This window comes from Pantherophis guttatus, chromosome 1 (assembly GCF_059756535.1).
Source record: "Pantherophis guttatus breed Tessera chromosome 1, ASM5975653v1, whole genome shotgun sequence".
Classification (NCBI taxonomy): domain Eukaryota; kingdom Metazoa; phylum Chordata; class Lepidosauria; order Squamata; family Colubridae; genus Pantherophis; species Pantherophis guttatus.
Window position 1 is genome coordinate 247,220,145 of NC_142063.1, and position 19,782 is coordinate 247,239,926.

General features: G+C 35.3%; 1 protein-coding gene across 1 annotated transcript in view; it reads left to right on the top strand.

Annotated features, from left to right (window-relative positions):
• Positions 1 to 19,782, top strand: part of SLC16A10 (solute carrier family 16 member 10) — a 42,909-nt gene that overhangs the window by 9,513 nt on the left and 13,614 nt on the right. The window contains exons 2-3 of the mRNA XM_034409170.3: positions 8,633 to 8,777; positions 10,725 to 11,157. Of these exons, the coding sequence (XP_034265061.1) occupies positions 8,633 to 8,777; positions 10,725 to 11,157 (578 nt within the window). The remainder of the gene's footprint in view (positions 1 to 8,632; positions 8,778 to 10,724; positions 11,158 to 19,782) is intronic.

The window sequence follows — 19,782 nt, forward strand, 5'->3', positions numbered from 1 at the left end:
ATATTAGATGTGTGGCTTCCTGTACTTGCAGCATAGAATTCACCCTTTCCTCCCTCATCAAGATTATTTCATCCCATCTGTGAGATGACTAAGCACAATTTGGGCCACCGGTCCCACTTGAAGTAACAGCTGACTATAGTTGATTTGTCATTAGAGTGGGGGGAGAAACAGAAGATCAGACCCCTTTCATTTTGTACTTTGTTTTGCAAACAAATTCGTTTTAATTTTTGTGATGATGCTTAAAGTCATTGGAATATATTAAAACAATAAAAAAGAAAATGACTCCTCAGGTTCAACTGTATGGACATCTCCAAGTTGTTTTTTTGACAAGAGTACAGAAATTATTTGCTTTTGCCATTTTCTGGGATAGTATTATTGTGGTGATGTAGCGTAGTAGGAGGATGATGATGATGATTTCCAAGCATAGCACACAGCCCTGGAATTTTCCATTAGTGTACCCAAAGTTTCATCAGAGCCAACATTATTTAGCTTTTTGAACAATGTAAATTTAATTTCTGCCACCTTGCAGTGACCATAGGAATACTGAAATTTGTGAACATTGCCATCCTTCCTTCACATAGATCTTGCAACCATATTGTATTAGTTCTTTTAATATTGTATTAGGCTTCTATTAGATTCCTATCTTTTCTTACCAGCATTCTTTGAATTCTTTACGAATGTAGGTAGAACATTTGTTCCCACAGTAACCAGTGTAATAGTAGTCTTCTGCTTATGTTCTCTAGCAAGTAATATTTAAAAGATTATGTCTGCATACCTTTCTTAGGTCAGTTTAGAATCAATGATTGTTCTATAATTCTGGATTTGCATCGTACTCTAATTTGCTTATCTGGCTAACAAGCTGCAGAAAGGATCTGGTGGCAAGATGTTTTTAAATGCCAAAGTGTGGTGTAGTGGTTGAGGTACTAAAGCTAGAAACCAAGAGACTGAGTTTTCATCCTATTCTTGGGCACAAGGCCAATTGTTGGGCCAGTTACTCTTTCTCATCCCTACGAAGCAGGCAATGGCAATTCACCTTTGGAAAAAAATAAATTTACCAAGGAAATCTCAGGAATTGGTCTAGATGGTCCTTGTAGCTATATTGCAAACTGTTGCTGTTAATTTGCTTGCTGAATTTTCTGATGCTTCAGGGTTTTAAAGATGGGAGAAATTGCATTGCTTTTTTATTTTGGGCTTCCTTTCGTCTTTAAAATCAGCATGAAAAGATGAATGCAACCAGCATGAAACAATGAATGCGACCAACTTGTCACATGGTAATCTGGGAAATTTGCCCATTTCTTAAATGGATGCAGTATAGAAATGAAAATGACTTTGGCTGGTTCTGAACTACTCCTTATCTAATTTTTATTTTCTTGCTGGATACATTACTTCTGCTATGAAGATGCTCTACCTGTCTCTCCCTGGATTTCTAAAGTACATCATTATAGCTCCCTGACTTTTTGTACTGAAGCTGGCTTAAACATTGCATTATGTTTAAACCAATTGAGCACTTCCTTTAAAAAAAGTCATTCATTTATACATCCAGTTTCAAGCCCACCCAACTCCACAGAAGCTATGTATAGCTTGCAATTAAAAATTGAAAATATTTTTTTATGAAAACAATCAGAAGAAAATAATGCAGTTGATCAGAAAGCAGAATCAAAAAATCCAACGGGGATCAATTACCATCCTACCCCAAGGCCTGGGAGAACCACCAAGTTTGCAATAATTTGTAGAAAGTTAAAAGGGTGGGAGGAGAAAGGATCTCCTGAAAGAGGGAAATCACCTCAGAAGGCAGACACTATTACCAAAAAGGCACGTCCAAATTTTCTTTGAAAACTTCCAGTGATGGAGAATCCATGACATTTGGGGGCAGGTTGTTCATCTTATGGTCAACTAAATCTCTCTCTCTCTCTCCCTCCCTCTCTCTCTCTCTCTCTCCCTCCCTCCCTCCCTCCCTCCCTCTGTATGTGTCTATACGCATGTGCTTTTAAGGCTACAATATTCCTTTATAAAATTATCTTGGATTAACCACTGCTGGCCACAAAGAAATGCTTAGCAGATATGTATCAGATTTCAAATAATAACCAGTTAAATTGTAGCAGAACACACTGATTATGACTTCCCCTACCAGTTCAAGTCTCTTTCAAGATCAACTCATAAGACAAATGTTATAATAAATCCTGAAAGTTACAGAAGCAAGAACCCATGAGTCAGTTTCTAGAAAAGAATTTGTCTACATTGCATCAAAAATGATATCCCTTCCCCCGACTCCCATCTTTAAGTAAGTTTTTCAAAAATGCCTCTATTTTCAAAATTTATTGAATAAATTTCTGGTGACTATTTTGTGTACAATTTGCAAACAATATGGAAATAGTTTTCTGTTACCTTCATCTGGGATCTTCCCACACAGTCAATCCAAATACTTATTGGATCTGAGACTGCTTAGTTTTGGGGAAGAGTCGACCAAGATTGCTGCAGTGGGACCTCTCTTCAACTGTTTTTCATACATTATAGCCAAGCTATTCCTTTCTGTGCTAGAGATACTCTTTCTTCGTGCCATTATGCTTCCAGAGAGTAAAATAAATTTGGTCTTATCTGGATTTGGATTCAGTCTATTCATACACTATTCATCTGCTTCATCATAGCTATCAAACACTGTTTTCAAGTTAAAGACAATTTCTTTGTAGAAACATACAAATAGACATGCTGACGGCAATCAGTTCTTAAGCTATCTGGAATAAAAATGGAGCAGAGGTAAAACCACAACAGCACAAGAGACAGCCGCATCTAAGTCCAAGGAAAATGATGATGCCAACATTTGTTGAGAAATAGGATAAAATCTGTCTGTTTTTCTAAAGATTGTTCAGTTCTGGTCTATTATATCAAAGGCTAAAGCTGCTTGAAGAATCAGAATTGGGGTTCTAAAAAAAATCATTTCTGACTTTTTTCAAAACTATAGAGGAATCACGTGTCATCCAGGAATACCTGAATTTTCTATGCTGCCATGTGGTCAATTACTTTGAGACGAAGCTAAAAGCGGATCTAAATATTACCAGATTTTTCTTATCAAAGTATTGTTTTTCTGTAAATAAATGAATTAATACTATCTTAAAATTTTGTGAAAACTTACTCTTTAAATACACCAACTGCAGAGACCAACTTGGACCCTAGAACAATGTTCCTGCCAGGCATGAAAGACCAAGTCTACACATGAAGTTTCAGTTTAACTGAATTATTGCTAAAAAGCCTATGCATAGGAATCTTTTCAACTAATGGTCAGCACCTGGTTATAATTTGATACAGGTAACAGCAATCAAGGGCGGACTGGACTTAGTTCATTTGTAATGATTCTAGGCTGATCCTTCTTTTTACTTTTCTCCCTGGCTCTACAGTTCCAAACATGGTCAATTTGGAGGGTTTTTTTTTTTTTTTTTTTGTCTTTTGGGACCCTTCAGCACTGTGTTCCTTTGTTTTGCTGTATTCTTTTCAGCTACTTACTCTGTTGTGTATTATACTAAGGATATAGCAATAGCAATAGCACTTAGACTTACATACCGCTTCACAGTGCCTTAGTGCCTTAGAGCTAAATGGTCCTCATTTTACCAACCTCAGAAGGATGGAAGGCTGAGTCAACCTTGAGCCGGTGAGACTCGAACTGTCAAACTGCTGGCAATATAAGAAGGTTAATTTAGAGCTTGAACAAGTACAAAAAAGGACAACCAAAATGAAAAGGACACTAGAATGGCTTCCATACAAAAAATGACATTGGAGAAGATAACAGGGGGAGGGCCAAGTCAAAATATATAAAATCATGTGAAGATCTTGCGAGCTTGTTTGTCTATGAGCCTGCTTGCTTAGTGACATTTCATTCATTATCATGGTTGAGTATGAGGTTTGCTGTTTGCTTATATATGGTGGTTTGCCCTTCCAGGTTGATAGGGTGTGGTTTCTTCCTCAATTGTTCTTGATTATTATATTTTTTTTCTACTTGATTGGTGTCTAAAACACCATGTATGACATAGGTAAAATTGACAGATAATTTTTTTCTCCCTCAAAAGGAGAAATTGCACAGCGTGATTAAAATGGAATCCAAGTGTATGATATATTCCTTGCCTGCAGCAAGAAACAAGATATTTTAGAAAAGGAAAGAACTTGGTAAACTTGTATAATATAAGCAGAATGCTTGCTCTGAACATTTGGTTCATTCTTCAAGAATGTAGTTGAACAGATCTGCCTCAATTTGGACACGTACATTTACAGAACGGCTACTTGATGTAACTGCTTAACATTTTAAGGAAGAGAAGAGTTTGTACTTTAACATCTTAACTCCCTTGACTGCCTTCTCTTCTGCCATTCCTCTTTGTTATCTCTGTTTATTTTTTCCTTTTTCCAGCATACCCCCCTCCCCAAAATGTTGAGATCCGCATACCCCCCCCCCCCGCAAATGTAGAGATGGGATCTAGCTCTGTAGGAGACTTTATGAGATTAATTTGGATTCCAAAGGAATTCTTTGAAATAAAGATTATGTTAAAGGCTGGGGTTAAAAACCAGTAGTCGATTAATTGACTGACTGATTGAATTATAGTCTATTTTTTTCTCTTGAGAACTCAAAGCTTTTTAAGGGAATAGGGTGTAAGCGGTTTCCCTTACTTTAGATCCAAAACAGGCCTGTGAGATAAATTTACAATGACCATATTTTCTTGGAAAAAATAAAAGCAGTGAACATATTTTCTTGGGAAAAAAAAACAATTGAAAAGGGGGCAAATATGAAAGAGGTTCATAAGGATAAAAATTATTTTTGTTTATAACTGCTTTGCAAAATTCAAGAACAAAACCAAGAAAAATAAAAAATTAAATAAATCTAAAAAACTGTTGAAATAATACACTGTACTTTATAATAAAGGATGTATGGCTAGTATAGGTAAATTAGACTGAAAAAGAATGGTCGACTCAAAATTACTCACTGGTTTTGTGAGGGCCTTTTGAGTCCAGGTCCAAAACTTTAAATTATTACAGACTTTCTACATCAAATTAAAAAATATCGTAAGGGCAAAAAGCCTTTAAAATGCCAAACAAAGTATTTATCAGAAGACTGACATTTCTGGGGATGTTCATTTCCCCAATATTTATTATTTATTTATTTATTAGTTTGATTTATATGCTGCCTTCTCCAGAGACTCAGGGTGGCTTACAATGCTTTTAAGCAATAGCCTTCATACTTTTGTATATACCTGCTTAGTAGGGCTTTTTGGGGCCCCCTAAGCGGTGTTCTATTTTATACAAAGTCAGCTTATTGCCCCCACAAACCGGGTCCTCATTTTACCTACCTCGGAAGGATGGAAGGCTGAGTCAACCTTGAGCCTGGTGAGAATAACAGAGTTGGAAGGGACCTTGGACGTCTTTTAGTCCAACCTCCTGCTTAGTCAGGAAACCCTACAACACTTCAGACAAATGGTTATCCAACATCTTCTTAAAAACTTCCAGTGTTGGAGTTCTGGAGGCAAGTTGTTCCACTGATTAATTGTTCTAACTGTCAGGAAATTTCTCCTTAGTTCTAAATTGTTTCTCTCCTTGATTAGTTTCCACCCATTGCTTCTTGTCCTGACCTCAGATGCTTTGGAGAATACCTTGACTCCCTCTTCTTTGTGGCAGCCCCTGAGATACTGGAACACTGTTATCACATCTCCCCTAGTCCTTCTTTTCATTAAACTAGACATACCCAGTTCCTGCAACTGTTCTTTATATGTTTTAGCTTCCAGTCCCCTAATCATCTTTGTTGCTCTTTCTAGAGTCTCAACATCTTTTTTACATCGTGGCGACCAAAACTGGATGCAGTATTCCAAGTGTGGCCTTACCAAGGCATTATAAAGTCGTATTAACACTTCACGTGATCTTGATTCTATCCCTCTGTTTATGCAGCCTAGAACTGTGTTGGCTTTTTTGGCAGCTGCACCACACTGCTGGCTCATATTTAAATGGTTGTCCATTAGGACTCCAAGATCCCTCTCACAGTTACTACTATTGAGCAAGGTACCGCATATATTGTACCTGTGCATTTTTTTTTTTGCCTAAATGTAAAACCTTACTTTTTTCACCTTTTTTCATTTGTAAGTACTACTTGTTCAATGCCGTCATAAATTTGAATTGCCATTGAATAAGTGGTTGCTAACTGAAGACCACCAGTAAATAAGATTTGTATGCTCCAAGTGTTTTCCTCTTTTACACCATTCATTTTCTCTAAATTATTTTTTAAAGGAACACGAGTCTAATGAAGTTTAGAATCTTAAAGGTTTAAAAGCGTACCCTTAGCATGCAGTCTGTAGCTGAATTTTTTGCAGCTCATGAGGATTGATTGATTGTTAAAATTTATAAACAGTATCATTCCAGAGTTTCAGCTCATTAGCATACAGCTGGATATGAGGGACAGAGCCCTGCTTCCCTTCTATTGATAGCTGTAGGAGAATAATAATCTGGGAGAAAGCAGTTGGGAGGCAGAGGCATCTGATACATTTTGCTGCCTCCCAAAATGTAGCAGCAAAACTTTTGACTTTGGATGGGTGGTGTAGACTGTTTTTTTTGGTTAACCCTTTTTAAGTTCCCAAAGCATAGTAATTTTGCATTTAATATCCACTGTCCCCACAAAACCTTTTAAAAAAAGATTAAAAGTGTTTGGCTCTACCCACAGTGACTTCATTGTATAACCCCTTAGAACTGAAACTATTTGCAATGAGTTATTTAGCCCTGGCGTCAAAAAAAACCTGCCCATCTTTACTCTATAAAACATCTGAATATTAATACCGCTGCAGAACATTGATATGGATGATGGACCAGCTGTTCCAGAAGATGATCTGATGGGCAGATTCCATTTGGAGCAGGCAATCTTGCAGATATGCATGTTCAAAGCCATAAAAGGTTCTTTTCATTACCATGCCCTTGAATTATAGTTAATTTAGTAACTATAATCAACAGTTGGTAAAGGTTATAATCTAAAGTTTTACTAAGTATTTACTAAGTATTTTCTCTTTCGAAAAAGCAACCATTCAAAGGTACATTTGCACTGAAAAGGAGATTTATGACTAGTCCTTGAATTTATGGCTGTCTCAGTGTACCCGTGGTCAAGGATCACCATTTGTGACTCACATTTTGCTTCCAACAAGCAAAGTCAATGGGAAAGCCAACAGGTAGTCTCAAGCTGTGGTCACAATACTTCGTTCTTATTGACTGAGGTGATTTGCTTAATGGCAGCAGCTGGAACTAACATCATAAACTGGGTATAGTCACGTGATATTTTACATTATGACTGCATTGCTTAGTGACAGAATTAGTGTAGATGAGCAGACTAAGCCTGATAGTGGGGTCAAATGTGTCATCAGTTTGAAGTCATTATGTTCTCACTCAATTGACCCTTATCTAATGCCAATTTGGTTTGACAATTAGTAGAATTCTTGTGTATCAGTAGCATGTGATAGACTTTTAGTGCTTTGAACTCAACTCCTATTCCTGATTACTTGCACCTGACAATTACTGGTCCCAACTGCAATCAGTAAATGAGGATTACTGAAGTTCTAATCTATAAAATGCAAGACTACAGGATTTCTAATCAAATTCCAGTAAAATCACATTAAACCTCTTTTTCATGTAAGTTACGTTTTCTATGGTTATTTGATTTGCACAATAAGGAAATACGTTTTATATGTCAGTTTTTTGTGTGTGTGTGTTTTGTGTATGAAACATGAAAAGGGAAAATATGAAAAGCATTCATCTCTTACATATTAATTAAACAAGAAGCATCTTGTTAAGAGATATTTTAATATCAAATTATAATTATTTACAAAAGCAATTAAATCAGCAATAAAAACTTCTATAGATAGTTCTGATATACTCTGCAGTCTCAGTTTCTAAATGATCCTCCAGAAGAGAGTCTGGGAATCAGGGGTGCTATTCAGCAGGTTCTGACAGGTTTTGGAGAACCAGTAGCGGAAATTTTGAGTAGTTCGGAGAACCAGCAAATACCACATCTGGCTGGCCCCAGAGTGGGGTGGGATGGAGATTTTGCAGTATCCTTTCTCTGCCACGCCCACAGAACCGGTAGTAAAAAAATTGAATTCCACCACTGCTGAGAAGTACAATGCTTATTGACATATGGACAAAAAAGATATTCAGATTGTTGTAATTGATAAAGGATCTTTCCAAACTCTGCAGTATCAGTCTTTATGCAAGTAGAAAATAATATAATATCCATTTCTATTCTCAAGAAATTATTTCTGTCATGTCAAAATCTCATTTTAAAAAAAAGATGGAAAACAGTCTTTCAAATAATAGTTTATCTGTATATTTATTTATGCACATACAATAATCTATATATCTCACACTTCCAACCTCAGGGTGGTTTTCAATATATTTTTATAATATAGCTTTATAAGTATTTGCAAATGTATATAAAACATGTCTATACCAGTTCCTACCTCTTAAAATGTTAAACTTCAAGTCCACGTGAGGTATTTCAAAATACAAATTATTATTCGCTTGCTAGATTTTGTTTCATGCTACCTGAAAACTGGAATAAATATTACACTGCATATTATCAAACCTGCCATGCTAAATCAATTCTAATTTTTAATCTTTTCTGTAGCATTGGTGAATTCTTTATCGATGGGGATGATTTTCTTCTGTTCTCCCATTGTCAGTGTATTTACCAACATATTTGGTTGTCGAAAAGTAGCTGTAGTAGGAGCAGCTGTGGCTTTCGTTGGGCTCCTTTCAAGCTCCTTTGTACGGTAAGAATACTAATTTTTACTGACTTTTCAAAATGCAGTTGCCCTCTAGCAGTATATTTGGGGCACTCCCTTGACAACTGTAATATTTCTTCTGCCCAACCTCCCAACTTTCTATCATTAGATCATGATCTTGGTCTTAAATCATGCTTGATGACAGAACAGATCATGATCTTAAGGGTGCTCTTGGGTTCTAAAGTCCTAGGATAATACTTTCAATATGACATAATTTTAGTCAAAACACTAAAATTATGTCATATTTAAAGTATTATCCTAGCACTTCAGAATCCAGTCATGATCTGTTCTGTCATCAAGCATGATTTAAGCAGCCAATTCTGGGGTAAAGTGGGTAAATGAACTTTTCCTCACATTGCTCTATGTTATTTTTGTATTAAAAGTGAGACAACATCTTACCCCAGGGATTATTGTACAGTATTTTCAAGAAAATAGTGAGATTTTGCATGGACTGCTCTTGAGCTATGAACTCGTTGCTGCCTATTTATCAATGCTTTGAGGTAAACAGATTCTACACAGATCACAGGAACTCTGCTTTATGGTTGTAGTGTATAGGAACAGAATCTTGAAAGCACAACAGTTTCTCTCTTTCTCCTCTGAACCTTATACTTAAGCAAATCAAAGCCAGACAATCTTGAGTTTCTTTGTCACACTTTCCTCTCTTTTAGGACTAAGTTAATGCTTATGTAACTGCACTTGCCTTCCTTCTTCAAGGTTAACGCCATAGGTCTCTACACCATTCGTTTAAGACAAAACCATTCAGATCTTCCTTTTCAAATTTGAAAAGATTGTTCAAAGTAGTTTGTAAAATTGCATAGGGTTGTAAAATGCTGTACAGTATTGGGAAAAATTATATTATACATCCCTGCATCATTAAGGATGCTTATAGTAGCACTTTATATCCCATTTGAATGTTTAGTAGACATATTTTCTCTTTATTTAGTTAATCACTTCTGGAAGTACAGTGGGTGTGTGGTTTTGCTTTCAGCCTCATTTACCAGTTCCAGTAGCTGGAAATGGTTTCTATTCATGCATTTCAATCATGCTGTGAAGCTTCCCTTGACACTTCCAGTAAGCTAATGAAAGTTTCAGAAGATGCTTTTTTATATGCCCACAGAAGAGATAAACAGTACATTTATCAAATTTACAAATGATATGGATTTACTGGCACAGCTAGAATACTGGTCTCAAAAATGGGTGTAGGAAAAAATAAAATGTCTATATTTATCTCATCCTTTTAAAATATATATATTTTGGGTGTATATTTTATAATGTGTATAATATATTACAATAGTACTATGTGGATGTAATTTATAAATAATTGAGGATGCTCTTTTTTTTTTTTACAAAAAATCAAAATGCAGTAAAAAATTTGGAGACTGCGAACTTGAAAGACAAAAATAAAATTCAGTTTGATTTAATCTTCATAAATTAGAAGAATTGGATGAAAATAACAAAATAAAATGTAGCATACATCTTGTTACTGTTCTTTTAGGAAATAGCAGCCAAATGATCAAGTATATGATGGGAATATAATCTGAATATGAATCAACAGTGTGATAAAACTGCAGAAAATGTCAAATGTAATTTTAGGCTATAACAGAATTATAATTTCCATATCCCAAGAAATATTTTTCTTCATTATGCAAACCATGTGAGAAACAGTGTCAGAAAACATATTTAATGTATAATTAATGTTGGTTTGAACTATGCAAAATTACATTTTGGGGATAAACATTGGCTCCTGTAAACATTATAGAAAGATAGCCTTTTAGATATGACATAAACAATATTTTAGAGTAGAGCCAGCGTTAAGTACTAAATTATCTTTGATTTTCTAACAATATCCAAATGTCAATATAAAACAAAATTGAAAAATTAAAAAAGGAAAATATGCCAAAGACCACAATTAACACTGTTTTCTATTTGTTGTAGCTCACTTGGACCTCTGTATTTCACTTACGGAATCTTGCTTGGCTGTGGCTGCTCATTTAGCTATCAGCCATCCCTGGTCATTTTGGGACATTATTTCAAGAAGCGCCTGGGACTAGTGAATGGCATTGTTACTGCCGGGAGTAGTTTGTTTACTATAACACTGCCTTTTCTTTTAGATGAACTGGTCAGTTCTGTTGGCCTCTATTGGACTTTTCGAATCCTATGCATTTTTTTATTTATTCTCTTCCTGGCTGGCTTTACTTACAAACCTGTCATGCCTAATACCAAACAAAGTGAAAAAGGGAAGAAGTTCAAATTACCTCCAGCGAAAGAAATGTGCAATTTTTACATTTTCAAAATTCTGAGTTATAGAATCTGGGCTCTGGGGATTCCAGCTGCTTTATTTGGATATTTCATACCTTATGTTCATCTAGTAAGTATTCATACTTCTTTCTGTTTTTATATTTTATTGCTTACATAAATGAATATAATAAACTTTATGTTATAATACTTAACTTTTTTAAAAAAATGTTATTTTTAACAAAAGACCAGTTAAGATCTCTTCATTTCCTTCACTTTATTTAATTTGTGTAAAAAGCTATATTAAACTGGGGTAGGGGGTCTTCAGACAATTATTTGCAGAGCATAATCTTGGTTTAAGACCTAAGACAAAAACTCAGATATGAATAAAACAGTTGCTGGCTCAAAACCCATCTTTGGGGATTACTGTTAAACCAGGAAATTTTCAATCAGCCATAATTTCTTTTTTTATCTGTTATGTTTCATAGTTTGAAGTCTGTTTAAGATCCTGATTTATGCTACAGCTCATGTTTATTTTTTGAGTAAATAAAAACTTAATTAATAAATCCATTATGTTTGTGTGCTATAAAAAGAAGAGCAAAGGAACTGTTTGTTGGGGCAAAACATCTTGGTCTGTTTAGTTGAGATACAGTCATGTGAATTTATTTATTTATTAGATTTATGTGCAGTTCATCTTGTCTAGGATAGAATTAGGATATTATATAACAAATGATAAATTTAAAAAATCTTAAGATCAACTCTGGCATGTGGAGAGTAAGAATGGATTTGTTCTTCTACATCTGGGACGAAATTTAGTAAGGCAAAGAAACCTTATAGGATGATAAAACTTAAAATCAAGATACAAGTTCATGTTTATTACTTAAAATGTTAATTCACATTTCATTTTAAAATAACTTTTCTTACATCCTTAGAACTTATACAGTTTTTCTGAAACTGATTGAAATTAATGAATTTACATTTCTGAAACAACTCCTTGGTTCTATTGTATCTTTTTCATTTCTACTTTATATTAGGAAAATATTTTTGGTTGCTCAGTTTCAAAATTTCTAGTTTTCTGGCTGTATGTTATGTGAGAAGCGAAATTTACATTTGTGCATCCCCCATGTAGCACGATAGAACTGGAAGCTTATAGATGTAACTGCAACTATACATATTTTAGTACTCATATAGTTCTTTTTTGTCTCTCTCTTGCTTTGTATTACACTTCTTCCTCCATATCTTTTTACTCTATTGTATTCAGTTTTTCTTAGCTTCCCCCTTCCCCCTACCCACTCCTTCACATCATCTTGGATAAGATAAAGTGAGGAAAAGGAATCCATTGGGCCATCTCTATTGTTGTATTTCTGCTGACAGTGAACACTGAGAAAAACAAAGATAGAGAGCAGGAGATCGGACTCCTCAGTTTAGGGTGTTTTCATGCTTGAAAAAAAAAGTGAAAACCTTGAGATTTTAATTGATACTTTTAATGCCTGGAAAATGTGATAACTGTAATCTGACCTTGCTGACATTACAGTAGTCCTCGACTTAGAACCATTCATTTGGTGACTGTTCAAAATTATGACACTGAAAAAAGTGGCTTATGACTGTTTTTCACACTAACGACCTTTACGGCATTCCTATGGCCATGTGATTAAAATTTGGACGCTTGGCAACTGACTCATATTTATGGCAGTTGCAATGTTCTGGGGCATGTGATCCCCTTTTGTGACCTTCTGACAAGCAAAGCCAATGTGGAAGCAAGATTCACTTAAGAACTGTGCTACTAACTTAACTGCAATGATTCACTTAACAACTGTGGCAAGAAAGGTCATAAAATGGGGCAAAACTCACTTAACAACTCTTTTGCTTAGCAATAGAAATTTTGAGCTCAGTTATGGTCGCAAGTCAAGGACTACCTGTACTTCTTCAGAGAACTTGTTTGGTGATTTCTGAAGCCCAGAAATTTGAGATGGGGAAACTTGATGCTGAATTGTTAGAATTGTTTGAACAATATAAGTTTGCATCTGATCACAGGAAGGGAGTTTCTTGATTTCTCAATGTCTTTGCCTTTTAATATTTTTTCCATTTGTTTTTCTTGTTCTGTGCAGGCAATAACAGAGATTTTTTCTTCATGCACAACGACATATTTTTAAAAAAGATTACACTGACTTAGTTGATAGAAGAAGTAAATTTGGGAATAATGGTTCTAGGTGCATCTCCTTGGATCCCCTTGAAGCAACTTTGTGGCACCAGGGGAATAATTCTGAGCTGAGGGCAGGGATATGGATATCTCTCAGACATTGTGTGAACACGACATGAGATCTCAATGTTGGGAAAAAATAGTGCAACAACTTACAGAAGAGTAGGCACTGGAACCAGGCACAAATTCAGACTAAGGGTAGCTGATATATTTTTTAATTTGACTCTGTAGAGGCCAAGTCAAGATTGGCAAGATTGGTTGGGCCAGTTAAAGTTTTAGTAAGTTAATTTTGAAAGTGAGAATTTTCAATGGTTGCCTCAGAGGAGGCTTGCTAACTCAAAAAGCAACAACCAGAAATTCAACTTCAAAAGAGTCAGTGTGGTGTAGTGATAAAGCTGTTGTGCTAGGATTGTAGAGGTTCATCCACTCTCAGCCATGGAAGGACATGGGATGACTTTATGACAGTCTCTCTAAACTCAGATCATCTCATAGGAATATGGGGATAAAATGAAGGGAGATCCTCTGTTCTGTAATCTGTCTTGTGTAGTAGTTTAATGTGCTGCACTAGAAACCAGGAAACTAGGGTTCCAGTCCTCCCTCAGCACAGAAGCTGACTGGGTGGCTTTAAACCCAATCTATCCCATAGGGTAGCTGGGAAAAAATATTCTAATCTTTTGTAATCTTTTATAGAAGAGCATATATAGCATTATATAGAACGCCTCGTGCTGTACAAAATAACTAAAGCCATGGTAATAACTATGGCATATGAAAGATACAATTTGAATTAAGGTGGTCTGACTTTGTAAATGGAGCTGATGAATCCATGCAGGGAAGTAAAACTGTAATTGTGAGTAAAAGGGCTAAATTATATGTCACATGACTGGCAATACAAGTTATAGGTATGTGTGAAAGTGGGAATCAACAAACTGATACATGTTACCTTCCAGTAAATGGAAGAAAAAGTGATGAGTTTGGAGAAAATGTGCAACATTCTGTATGGAGGCAATCTAGCAAAACTTAGTGAAAAATTAGATGTTAGATTACTTGAATGAATGGGTGGGAATGAGACAGGAGAGTAGAGAAAAAGCGATTGGGCCTTTCAGGAGATGAATATAAGCACTGGTATAATGTAGTGGGAATAGAAATATTTAATGTTTATAATAAAATGTAGAGATAGGGTTGAGAATGAATGAATATTGAATGAATATGAATAAAATGCAAAAATAAATGGAAAGTATAAAAGCACATTGGTGTTTTGGTCATAGATAACAAATGAATCAGAATTAAAATGCAAATGCAATATAAGGGAAGAATGTATGGATGAAGAAGAGAAAGACCAAAAAACAAACAAAACAAAACAAAAATAGGGAAGGAAGTACGTTTAAAGAACAAAAGGCAGTATATAATTCAGTCTCTGATGTGGTGGAAATAAGGATGGGGGTGAAGATAGACAGTGTATAGTGAATAATATCGGTGTAAAGAAATTTAATTGCACTTTTTCTTATATCTCATGATTAATTCATTTAAATTATCTTAACTCACGCCTGTATAATATTGGATAGCCAAAGAGAAATAATGTATTATGTAGATAAATTTTCTACACTGGACTTTCAATATCTTGAATAGGGGTTAGAGAGAGTGCTTTTGATAAAAAGTTATATAATGTATTATATAATACAATATAATGCTAACATACTAGTGCCTATTTAATTCTTTACAATAAAAAATGTCATTTCATATAATTGTACTAAGCTCATTCAGATTGGAAAATAGAACTTCTAGTTCAAGTTGATTTTTTGGAGGAAAGTGTTTTTGTAAAACAGACTTTTGCCCACTTATTTTCTTTCTTCTATTTTTGAAAATATAATTCTATTGAAAATTGCAGACACAAGAATAAAACTAATGCAAACTATAATAGAGCAGACAAGAAGCATCTTCTTCCTTCTAGATGTTCAATGAAAATAACAATTCAGAGCTATCATTTTTGGATGGAATAAGGTCAGAAAAGCCTGGTCTGTGCTTAATCTATCTAATCTTCATCTTAATATCTACAGATTGGAGTTTCAGTTACTTATTGATAGATAGATAATAATGAACAACTTGTTTCTTAATAATGAATAAACTTCTGCTGTTCACCACTAGATTATCCTAAAACCTAGTTAAAATATATAACTAGAGGGCAACTTGATGTGATATGTGCTTCAAGTGAACAATTGTTCCCAAATCCTGTGTTTCAAATACACTGGATCTCAATAATCTGCAGAGCAGTTTACAGGCAAATTGACAAGACATTTTAGTCTCCTCCTGAAGACAACCCCTGTTCTGGCTTCCCTCAAAGCCCAGAAAAGATCAACTATAGTTTTCAGTAGACAAGCACTGACCCATTGGACCATTGTTTCAGAGATATCTTCTCACTTGAACAGAGACATAGAATGATTATGGGTGGGGCAAAAAAAAAAAAACCCCAGTGGGAGTGACTACTGATTTTCTGTCATTTATCCTACTGATTTCCCTTAGGGGAAGCTGGCAGTGACCTTATAAATCTACCTTCCTTCTTTCTTGTTCCTTCCTTCTTTCCTCCCTCCCTCCCTCTTTTGTCAGGCATCCTTGTCTGCCTTGCTTCCTTCCTCTCTTCCCTCCCTCTCCTTCCCTGCCCTTTCCAATAGGCAGTGGCTGCTGCTAGGTTGGGGAGGAAACAAAGGAATGGGCTAGAGGTCAATGGGATGCAGAGAACAGGTGGAAGATGTCCAATTTCTTCATTGACTTTCTCTTTGCAAGCTTCCCATAAGCAAGGGCTTTGCTAGCGGGAAGGTGGCAATGAGTGTTGGCAGTCATATCAGTTCCTTACGGGTTTCCAAACTTGTGGGAAGTTGCCAGGGAACATTGAAAATGTGGATCATGTGACTATAGCTGATTGCCGCAGCAAAGCAGTAGTACTGAATAGCAACAGCACAGTAACACTGAAGCAGCAAAAATCTTACTAAATTTCATTCCCATAGGAATAATGGATCCCAGCATTCTGAAAGTTAGCCCACTTGAAAAACCTTAGCTGACAAAATTTTACCCTATGATGCAGCATTTCGTCCAACTAAAGATTACAAAGTATGAAGCAGGCAGAAGGTTGTTTGCTCGCCAAGGGGGGTAGACTGAGGGCTTTAAGAAGCATAGAAATCTGGTTTTCAAGAATTTTGATTTCAGATGCGCCCCTGCTTCTAGTTATTAAAAGGCAATGATTATTTTGGTAGCTGGTAAATCATTATAAATGAAGAATAATGGTAATTGTGGGAGAATGTCCCCAAAATCAGATGTTGGAAAAAGAGGTATTGGCCAAAGGCCAAACAGGCCAAAGTTCACTTGTGATTGAGTAACTCTAGTGTAGGGTAAACCTAAGTCAGGATATGCACTTCATAATTTATGGAAAGATCATCTTGGCATTTGGAGTAGTTAACTGATAGCAGAAAATATGTATGGGAGCTGCAGATAGAGGCAAGAATTGCAAAAACCTTTTTTAACATTAATAGGGATGCCCCCACCTGTCATTATCAGCTTCAAATAGGTGTCATCAGTACTTTTTTTCCCTATATATTTTGGTAATAATTTGAATAAGTCAAACTTGAAAGAAACAAATATACTGGGATTGAATGGCATCACTGCAAATTTCTCATTTTTCCCCATACAATCAACTCAAGGGCAAAATGCAGTTGTGGCTTTTTTATGCTCCTTTATATCAGTTGACTTATGCAAATATTTCCATTCACTTATAATTGAATTCCGGCTTATGTTATTTAACTGTTTTTTGAGCCATTTTTGTTTGCTTATTTGCCTTGACATCAACTAACTGCTTTAAAGATATTGTTTTGTGTTTTTCAATTATATATGAATCAAATGGTACTATTTTCAGGATTATTCTCTATGAATATTAACCATAATTAAATCTCCCATCATCTTTCTCCTATCTTTTTTCTGTTCTCTTTGTCTCCATACTGTGCTTCTTTTTCATTAACTTTCTCTGTCCAAATTTAATATACTACTTGTGCACTAAAGTGTGATCTTGATTTTTACATTAATATATGCAAGGCCCCAAACTTCCATGACTCTTATGTGCTTTACTTGCTTTCCTAATCTTTACATTTATTTTCCTTCAGATTTCAACTTCTGCTGCAATTTGACAGTGCAGGTTAGTGCTCCCCCCTCTCTTCCCCTTTAACAGCACTGTATTTGCTATATCTTTGCACTTAGGAACATTTGCTTGCCAGTATTTATGTTTACTTTATTTAATCCTTTTTAATTGTGATTCACCTCTCTCTCTCTCTCTCTTCTCTCTCTCTCTCTCTCTCTCTCTCTTTCCCTCCCCCCTCCCTCTCTCTCCAGTGAAAGTGGAAGGAATAATCTGTTTCCATATTACTGTAGAGTCTTTAAAGCTACAGCAGGCAAAAGTGGTGATCAAATATTATAATTATTAGTGACCACTGACAATTATTAGTGATTTCTTGTACATATTTTCTTAGAAGAGAGGCTTTCTAAGAATTTCCATGATATTCACCCCGCCATGCAGTGCTAGGGCTCAAACCGCTGGAGCAAAGACCATCTCCAGCATCATTATAACCCACTGAGCCACTGCGTCCCCTGCTCCAAAATAACTATCCAACATTTCTCAGGCTACATGAATGCTTGGAGCAGGGCCTTCATGAAAAGCTCCAGTAGAAATACATGGGAAGAAGCATTGTTTTGTGTTGGCTATTTTTCTATAAGGTGACTTTTTTGCTCCCAATGTATATATTTCAATATATTTATTTATATTTCATTCAAGCCCTTCTTTTTTCTCCCAAGAATGAATCGTACCCTCCTATATTATGTATTCACATTATTCAGTATCTTGCCTGTCAAGATGAAACATTTAAATGAAATCCCTTGTCTCATGTATTTACCACATCAGCACCAGCATTTTTTTCTTTAATTGTGGCATTAAAGTATATATTTAACAGCTCATATACTTTAAAAAGGAAAAGTGAAACCTGTGTCTCTTGTGAATAATGAGACCTTTATCCTTCTATAGAGTCATGCAAAATGTGTTCAGCTCAAAGCTTTTAAGGTGTTCCAAGCTCAAAGGAGACTTGTGTGCATTCCATGCTTTCAGAACAAAATCTGACCATTTCAAATACTGACATTTTGAGTATTGAGTCATAGGAAACAGCTTTCAAGCAAGTTGTTTCAAACATTTGAAGTTCAAAACAAAACATGCTTGTTCAGATAGTTTTGTTTCAGGGTTGAAACAACAAAAATAGTTACATTTTGAGCATTATTGAGATGGCATGTACCCAGCGTGACTGATTTTTGAATAGGACTATTTTGCTCTTACCAAAAAAACAAAAGGTTCCTTCTCCCAAGTCAGCAGAAGAGAAGTATTTGATTTACTCCTGTATCAAAGGCAACTCTCACGTGATAAAAATTAAAACTATATTATACAGTATCTATTGTATCTTTAATACAGTTTGCTGGGTAAGCATTTGATAAAAGTTAACAAAAAACTGCTGGTGGTATGTGACTGGTTTTTTAAAAAAATAAAAATAAGGTGTAAGGATGCAATTCCAACACTTTTTGCAGAGTAGGAGTGTAAAGTTATTGAAGCATCAAAGTACCAACAACTCTAATGAATGAGATAAATAAAAGGCCATTTAGGCCTTGCTGTTGAGGTTACACATACCAGAAGTTAATACAGAGGTAGTCAGAAAAAGAGAAAATAAAAGATGGGGCACTCCTTTTCTTATTTCACAAAACTTATTTTAATTTATTTAGAAGTAGTTTGCATTCTGAGAGGTAACTGCATTTCAAATGGTTGAAAGCCTTATATTGAAGTTCATACATGTTACCAGCCATGTCCCATAAGATGGTATAAATTTTAATCATCTTTTTTTGGGGGGGAGGGAGGGATTGTTTGTCTGCTTTATATATAAATAAGAAAACATGATATTTATTTGTATTTATCTTTAAAATACATATCTATACATTTTTAATTTATTGTGGATTATGAGCATCTCTATTTCAAAGATATATCTGCAAAGATATATGAGGCAGGCAGGATAATTAACAGAACATTATGCCCAACCTTTTTCCTGAACCTGCTATTTAAGTTTCTGTGAAGTTTTCAGAGGGTTACAATAACACAGATAGAATAGATAAATGATAAATGAATAGTCATATTCAGTTTTGACATGGTATTCGTGAGAACATTTATTTGGAAAACATTCTCTGAAATAAGTTTGATATGCTTTCAAGTCCAGGTGATTATTCTCAGTATATCCAAAAGCAAGGAATACAGAAGTACATGTCAAGATAGTCAGAGCCCCCTTGCTTTTAAGTATTATGACTTTCAGATTTTGCTCAAGTTTCTTAGAATATTGAATTGGTGTTCCTAAATTGCAACTATGGATCTCTTTATCCATGTGCACCTTACCAAATCCCAGCAATATCTTTTTTTCCTGCTGCATTCTAATGAGATTACTTTAATCCTGGCATAGCCCATAAGTGAGACAGGCTTAAGTCATCCTGAGTTATGAA